This window comes from Notothenia coriiceps, unplaced genomic scaffold (assembly GCF_000735185.1).
Source record: "Notothenia coriiceps isolate Sejong01 unplaced genomic scaffold, NC01 NC01_scaffold00001470, whole genome shotgun sequence".
Taxonomy (NCBI): domain Eukaryota; kingdom Metazoa; phylum Chordata; class Actinopteri; order Perciformes; family Nototheniidae; genus Notothenia; species Notothenia coriiceps.
Window position 1 is genome coordinate 518,430 of NW_011334171.1, and position 8,378 is coordinate 526,807.

The 8,378-nt window shown below is 38.9% G+C and overlaps 1 protein-coding gene across 2 annotated transcripts; it reads left to right on the forward strand.

The window, feature by feature from the left end:
* Window positions 1–2,599: 2,599 nt before the first annotated feature.
* dnase1l4.1 (deoxyribonuclease 1 like 4, tandem duplicate 1) lies at window positions 2,600–7,409 on the forward strand. 2 transcript variants are annotated; one of them, XM_010790455.1, is made up of 10 exons: window positions 2,600–2,686; window positions 2,778–2,880; window positions 3,175–3,263; window positions 3,345–3,431; window positions 3,519–3,631; window positions 4,402–4,514; window positions 5,020–5,177; window positions 5,305–5,401; window positions 5,549–5,672; window positions 6,751–7,409. In XM_010790455.1, exons 2-10 carry the CDS (start codon window positions 2,800–2,802, stop codon window positions 6,870–6,872), a joined length of 984 nt encoding a protein of 327 aa, XP_010788757.1. In that variant the 5' UTR covers window positions 2,600–2,686; window positions 2,778–2,799; the 3' UTR covers window positions 6,873–7,409. The 2 variants fall into 2 exon arrangements, with proteins under 2 accessions (XP_010788757.1, XP_010788763.1); XM_010790461.1 differs by having other exon boundaries at window positions 3,546–3,631.
* Window positions 7,410–8,378: the final 969 nt, after the last annotated feature.

Sequence of the window (8,378 nt, forward strand, 5' to 3'; positions counted from 1 at the left end):
CCTCTCTCTTGCTGTGTGCCTCCTTTTCTTTCTTTCTTAATCGCCCTTCTTTCCATCACCAGCTTAGTCTTTAGCGGGGACTCAAAGACAGACAGATTTGCTCTGGTTCCAAGTTCTAAAGGCTCTCTTCCCTCCACTGTCTGTTTCCATGCATCAATCTGACAAAGAAGTGTTTTTGGGTCGAGGGTAGGAAAGTGTGTCAGACTGTGGCTGCCTAGCATCCTAGCAGGCACAGTGGACACTTCAACATGGCAGTGTATCACAGCAGTAAAACTTATTTTTATAAACATGAAATATGGATTTCCAGCCAGCACTCTTGTTGAACCACCACGGGACAGACTGAGATGGTGACAAAATGTGACCGGTCCTCTGGAAGATGAATTGTTACAAAAGACGTTTCTCCAAAGAACAAGTGTAAAACATTATATAACTGATGGCTTGAACCCATTCATCTTTCTTACTGCCTTGATGTGAGACATGCCGTTTTTTTTTTCTTTGCCTTTTGCTAGGGAGCATTTGGTAGCTGAGCGCTGACAGGAAAATGTAGAGAGAGAGAGAGAGAGAGAGAGCGAGAGAGAGAGAGCGAGAGAGAGAGAGAGAGCGCGAGAGAGAGCGAGAGAGCGAGAGAGAGAGCGAGAGAGAGAGAGAGAGAGAGAATGACATAGTCCCCCCTGACCAGTCTTGAACTGGGTATGATGCAATCACATAGTCTGCTTCTTAAACCCCCCCAGCCCACCAGGACATCAAACACCAGTCTTAAATATTTCTGCACATACAGTTGGGGCAAACGTCCTTTCACAGATGGGTTCAAGTGTAGTCCTGATTTGTATCTCTCGTGCTATTTTTAAATCTTTAATTTACCTCCCAAGTGAATGGCCAAATGTTTCTTTGTGTGATGGGTGTGTGTGTGTGTGTGTGGGGGGGGGTCTTTTCAAGTGCGCCCACTGGTCTGGTGTCAAAGTGTGAATAATGTTATGGAAAATTGGACAGAATTGTCTCCTGATCAGCACGATTTAGATGGTCTTTATTAGTTGTGTACAAACATATAGGACTTGTAGAAACGCTGTGTATATTGGGTGTGGGTGTATGTGTGTCAGAGGGATGAAATGTTGTTTCTTTTGTTCAAACTGCTCTATTATTGTGTTACTATGAATGTGGGCCGTGGCATCAGCAGCTCAACCCAGATATTACAATGAAGGATGTCTCTTTGTTCCCCCCTCCCCTCCCTTCTCCACAGTGGATTCACTATTGAACTGGCTTCTGCACTCACAGTCGTGTTTGCTTCCAATATCGGAATCCCTGTCAGTACCACACACTGCAAGGTATGAGCGAGGGGCCTCCAGCTGGTCTCTCAACCCCCCTTACAGGCATTTCCAGGGGAGAGGGAGCTCATACTGCCTCCCAGGGTTCTGGGCTGGGAAATACTCTTCAACTAAGCCGTTGAATTAATATTAAAGCAATCTGTGTACATCACCTTTTCCCTGGTCGAGTACGCAAAGATGCCCAGGTCATAATGCACCTCAGGGATGACAACGTTTACATTATTTTCACTTTGTTAAAAGACAATCAAAACATTTGGGTCAGTACCCAGCCCCCTGCAGCAGTGTGCAGCCCCTCCCCCCTGTTTCTTTGCAGGAACATCGGATCCAGGCTGGAAGACGTTGCGGACCCTTCCACCAACTCTCTCCCATTTTGCCCTCTCAGCACTGGCATGGTTTGGTGTGTGGGTTATCCGCCCTCCAAACACCCCCACCCACAGCATCCTCCCCAACCCCCCCTGCCACACTTGTTTTCCTCTTTTTTACCTCTCCCTCTCCATCTTTCTGTCTCTCCACTCATCTGTTTTTACAGCGGATTTTGCATTGAAGTAATGAGTGCGCTAACAGTGCTTGTTGCATCAAATGTGGGCATCCCAATAAGCTCCACCCACTGCAAGGTATTGGTGTCATTGGTAGTGAAGCCCCTTCATCGCTTCACCTGTAGCTGTCAATCGTCAAAGCCAATCACAACTCCTGAAGGTGCTGTTTTGACTTCTGCAGTTCTCCTTCAGCAGCAGACCCTACACAAATGTATGACATTTTATGGAAGATTGTTAGACACAGAGCAGTATATTACAAGTGTAAAGCTATTTAACTAATTGAAAGCAAAGAGACTCGTGTATCTTCCCGCGAAGTTTTATAATTTATTTCACATTCTTCCTGTAGCCATATTTTTGATCTACTCTTTGGAGTAATCTTTACCGTCGCAGCATTTTATGTCAGACACTATTCTGCTATTCTCAGTGAGTCTGAGAGGGGCTGTTAGGTAGACAGGGAGGCGTGTGGTGCAGTGGGTTGTTTGTTGGTGTTGGGATCAGGGGGTCACAGGTTCAAACCCCACTGCAGTCAGCATGTTGTTGTGTCCCTGGGCGAGACACTTCACCCCAAATTGCTCCTGTGGGGATTGCCCAAAGTGTTGAGTATATAAGTCGCTTTGGATAAAAGCGTCTAACAAGTAACATGTAAACAAAGGGCTGTCTCAAACTATCTTTTATCTCCAGTTATAACCCTCCTATCTCTTTAAAGATGGATTACCCAATCATCTTCTTGCTTTAAAATAACAACTAGCCCTACAAAGAAAACAAGTCTCTCTCAGGTGTGGTTTTATTCTGGAGTTAAGACTGTGCCACTGAACCTGCTCATTCTAGGTGTGCAATGCTGGGAGAAGAATAGCTGTGACTGTGTTGTTTTTATATATATAAAGAAATACTGAATGATTTAACAGATGTATTTTTACAGTCTGTATTAGAACTGGTCAGATATGAAGATCGCCTCGTTTAACGCACAGAGGTTCGGACAGACCAAAGTCTCAGATCCAGACGTCCTGTCAGCTCTTGTCAAGGTAACATTCCTATTTGGTAGACATTCTTATTCAGTAAAAGATCTGCAATGATAACGATAAGGCTGTCGTTTGGAAAAAGCATGGTTCGTGTCACTTTTTTGTGGTCTTTGGGATGCAGCCAAGAACGAACAAGTAATAATTGGCGGTTTGAATTATGAAGTGTAAAATGTTTCCTTGATGACATCTTGTTAATCACAACTGCTTTTGATAAGGCTGTAATTGATTACATTTGAGAGAAATAAATATCACAAATGACATGCGTTAATATAATGTGTCCTTTCTCGTCTTTTGTAGATTGTGTCACGATACGACATCATAGTGATTATTGAGGTGGTGGATGTGACCGGAGCTGCTGTCAAACTGTTCTTAAAAGAACTAAATGAGTGAGTTAATTCTTCTTTTTTAAAGAACATATGTTTTTTGTTGTTTTAACTATGCGAGCGCGTTCTTGATTGTCTTATCAGAGTCAACACGACCCATCACTATGCTCTGCAGCTCAGTGTCCGCCTGGGGAGGAACAGATACAAGGAGCAGTTTTTGTTCCTTTACAGGTAAGATCAAATCACTTTGCCAGACTTTAATACTTTTGAAAAGTTACCATCAAACTGCACTAAAATACATTTGTGTCCCACTAAAAGGGATGATGTTGTTGATCTGGTTGACAGCTATCAATATGAAGACAACCAAGTGAACGACATGGATGCCTTTGCCAGAGAACCATATATTCTCCGCTTTAAACCACACAACACAGGTCCGTCCTACCATGAGTATAAGAAAAACAGGGTGTTGCAGTTTGGATATCAAAGTAATGACATACTCGCCATAACACCTGTGTTGCGTCTGAGTCATGTCTATATATGGACCGAAGCAGAGGGCAGGTATATCAGGTTATGTCAGTCAACGGCTCCGGTGTGCGTTCACATGTAAGATAAGAGGTGGGGAAATATCTTGTAATTAAGTAAAAGTAAAAGTAAAAGTACCAGAGTGTAGGAATACTCATGTAACAAGTCCTGCATTCCAAATCCTAATATATTAGCATAAAAATGTACCAGAAGTAAAATAACTCATTATGCAGATTGGTCCATTTCAGAATAATATATATTATATGTTTTGATTATAATTATTGATGCATTAAAGTGTTATCAAAGCTGGTAAAGGTGCAGGTAGTTTTAATTACTTTGTATACTGCTGTGTAGCTTGTGAATTTACTCCAGGTGTAACTATTGACTTAGTTAAGTGTTGATTACATTTTACATAATTAATCCACATCTGCAAAGTAACTAAAGGTGTTAATAAATGTAGTGGAGTAAAAGTACACGATTTACCTCTGAATTGTAGTGGAGTAGAAGTACAAAGTAGCAGAAAATGGAAATACTCAAGTAAAGTAAACGTATCTCAAAATGTTACTTAAGTACAGAACTTGATTAGATGTACTTAGTTACTTTACACCACTGTGTGAGATACGTCGTGACGGGGCATGTAATCGGAGAGATGATCATTTGTTTCTGTCTGTGGTTGCAGTGCTGAAGGACATAGTGCTGATCCCGGTCCACACCAAGCCGTGGGACTCTGAGAGAGAGCTGGATGAGCTGTATGAGGTCTGTCTGGTCGTCAAAGACAAATGGAAGACTGATGTGAGTTGCATGATGTTCAGTATTCAAGTTTCACGGTTTCACCTAAAAGAAGTGCTTTAATATGTTCAAAGTGGACCAGATTTATTACCATAGAGTGGAAAAAAGTATTCTAAGCGGATATAAATGTAACATAGGTAAATCTGTGATATAAACATTCAGGTAAATAAAGTCAAGCTTAAAGTCATAGCAAAATACTTGAATTGCTTGATTTACTGTAAATAATCAAATTGAGTTGAGTCTGCTTTACAAAATAAGTATTATACAAAGAATGGTCCTGCTTTATCTACATAATAACCTGCAAAAAGCTACTATAATTTTGAAATAGATTAAGCAGGTTATTTGTTTTAATCAAGGGACATAACTTATTTTATACTCGCATACAGTATCAGAGGAATCACACAAACTGTATGAGCTATAAAATATGTTTAAATAATGTTTTGACATGGCTTTCTTGATTACATTTATTTTATCAGCACTCAAAATGGCAATTTCTGATTTATTTTAGAACATAATGATCCTGGGAGATTTCAATGCAGATGGTGTGTACGTCACCCCTAAGGAGATGCAGGAGATTCGCATCCGCAGCGACAAGAATTTCCATTGGCTAATCCGTGATGACGTGGACACGATGGCAAGAACGTCAAACGAACACACCTACGACCGGCATGTGTTCATTCATAAACATCCATAAATTCAGAGGACATTACTTAAATTGTGGCATACTATTTCTGTCAGGAAGAAGCATTTTTGACCTTATATTTAAACAATGGAATACATTTATTTACCACAGGATTGTTGTGTATGGAGAAGATATGCTTACAGCCTGTGTGCCAAACTCAGCCAAGCCATTTCATTTCCACAAAGAGTTTGCTATGACTGAAGAAAAGGTGAGTTGTCCCTCATACTGCATCTCATTGTCTCTGTACCTATTAAAGTTACATCTCATCTAATAACCAACATGTTCTGCACTTGCATAACTTGTTTCTCTTTTTTTGTAGCAACATTTCTCACTCATTATGTGCATCCTCCCACAGGCCCTGAGGGTGAGCGACCACTACCCTGTGGAGGTAGAGTTACATAAAGCCCCTCCTTTCTGGATGACAAAGAGCAACCGAAGATGTGACAGTGTTGATTCATCAGTTCACAGAGCTGCCACAGGTAAAAAACATAACTGTATATTACTGACAGACATGAATTTAAGTATGTGGGAGAGGTGCAAACAGTACTTTGATTAGACATTTCACTGCAGTGCCGCCCTTTTCAAAGACAGTCATGCACATAATGAAAAGGAATGCTTGGAATTTGGGAGTGTTTCTAGTACAAAATAATTAGTAAAGCTTTAGTCAAAAGCTTTACTTTCGAAAAGCAGAGGCTTTTAAAATGTTTGATAGGAGAAATCTGTTTTTAAACAATTGAAATGGCTTTATCGTGATGGTGCAGAAAAAAACTTTTTTTTATTAAGTCAAAGATGTCAATTAATTGTTTAAAATGAGAGTCTTGTGATTTGTGTACCTGCTTTACATTTTGTGATTGATCAATTCCAATGCTTCTACAGAAATCTCAGTAAACACCAAAACCAATAATATCCTGTGTACTTCCTTTGTGTGCAAAGCCTGAGTGATAGAATCCTTTGTGCCATGCTGTAGACCTTTACTACAAAGCCAAACCACGGTTACGCTAGTCAAATTTAGGTCAAAATCAGAAATGACTTTTTTTCATCCATTTGTTTTAAACTATTAAAACTCACTTCAATTAGTTTATATCCAACAGCCTTACTCACGGGAGCGCCAAATCCAAGGCATGAAATATTTTCCAAAACATACACTCTTTCTCATGTTAAAGTAAAGTTCAGTAAAAACTGGGGTCAGGCTGTTTAAAGTGGTCTTCAGACGAAATGTGCTTGGGGATGAAGTCTCTGACAAGGCAGGAAGTTGAAAAGTATTTAGAGGCACAAACACACTTCAATGTGTTTTCCTCTCTCTTTACTTTTTTTTATTTTGCTGAAAATAACAACAGATTACAATCAGCCTTTAAGATAAAAGCATAGTCTACTAACATTTGTGTTTATTTTCTCTTGTGTACATATTTCTGGAGATTTCAACCCAAACATTGAGGCACTAAAGCCCAATATTTTGCGAGACCATGGCAATTTTAACTAAAAGCTGAAAAAAGGAATCCAGTGACAGTTATTACACACTATGCCTGTAATTAATTAAGTGTTTTTTTCCTCTTACAGAAAGTCTGCAGGATGATGTGTTGAAAATGCAGAAGGAAAACCTCCTGCTGGAGCGAGAAAAACTTCAACTACTGATCACTTTATTAAAACAGCGGCTTTCCACACTCAAGCTGGAACAATGACAAGATCTCAAACACGACTGATTTTGCTAAGCTGTATTTTTTAAATAAATAATGGTTTCACAAATGAAAGGTGTCCTTTTTATATGTATCTAATCAGATAAATATCAGTGGATGAAACATCGTGGCCTGACTGTATTTAAGGTTTGTCTGGCCCCAGTGAGAGGAATGGTGTGCACTGGGGAGGGATATGGTTCACTTGAGATTTCTTGACCACATAGAATTTCATTTGACCTCCTAAAGACTGCTCTAGTAGTTGAGGCCGTTCCATCAGGTCAGGTGCAATAATTATATAGGAATGTTGTTAGGTTTGCACCAAGATGCATTTATTTCGCAAACCCAGCTGAACTGGTAGAAATGTGTCTCTCAATAGACACAAAACATTTATGCAGTTTTCAAAGAGATCCTGTCTAAATTCCATATTCAGCATTTTGCATTCAGTTTGTAATATATGTTGGAAGAAGGTTACTATGCATTATCATAAATATCTAATTGTTATTAAAGTTAAGGAAGTGTCATTCACAATTGTCATGAACATTAACCTGCAACTATTTAGAAATAAAAAAAGTCATACCAAGAATAGTTCTGTGATAAATATTCAGAAAACACAATTGTTGGCATTGTTCTCAAGATATTCTGGAAAGACCTTTGCAGATTTGTCAATCATCATTTTAAAACTAAAAAGTGTTTTTTCAAAACTAAACAAATAATAATACATGTGATAATGATTTAAGCATTTAAAAAAAGTTGTGAATGTAAGGAAAACATAATATTGGTGTGAGCAATATGTAAAACTATTGTCTAATTTGATAATCAAAAAGTCTACCTAGACAGATAATATATGTATGTTTTATAATATTTTAGTGCAGAGTGAAATACCCCTGACTCTTTTATTTGTTCTAATTGTATATCATGTCCCCGGTATACTGAATATGTATTGTGTTATTCTGTTAATGATAAAAATGAGATGGAATGGATGATTGGTTTGTCTGGGCTATTGGTCAGACAGTGACATTATGAGTTTATAATGATGATTTCTAAAAACTTCAAAAAATAAATGTTTAAAGAGCAACTGTACATTTATTTTGGTTCAGTGTTTACCGTAGTAAACAGATGTTTTTGCAAAAGGCTAATAGTGTTATCGAACGTGTGCTACATTCAAGTGACTGGCGTAAACGCCAATATCCAGCGTTCTGTAGCCGTTAAAAACGACCTGACACTTTAGGCTATTCAAGTTATATATCTGCGGTTATAAATATAACACTACATTTAAGTTGATTTTGTTAGATTACATGTATACGTTTTAAACTCTTGTAATGTAAAAATAATAATACAGCGTTACATGACCTTTGAAGGAAAAATATAGAGAATAGTAAACGCTTGCTGTCGTGTGGATTCTTAATTTGCGGTTTTCTTTGCACAGCAAGTGAAGTGAACACGCATTAGACACGTGACTACCGGACCACTTCCACCACAACACGGAGGAGGAACCCTGCAGACTGTCAACAA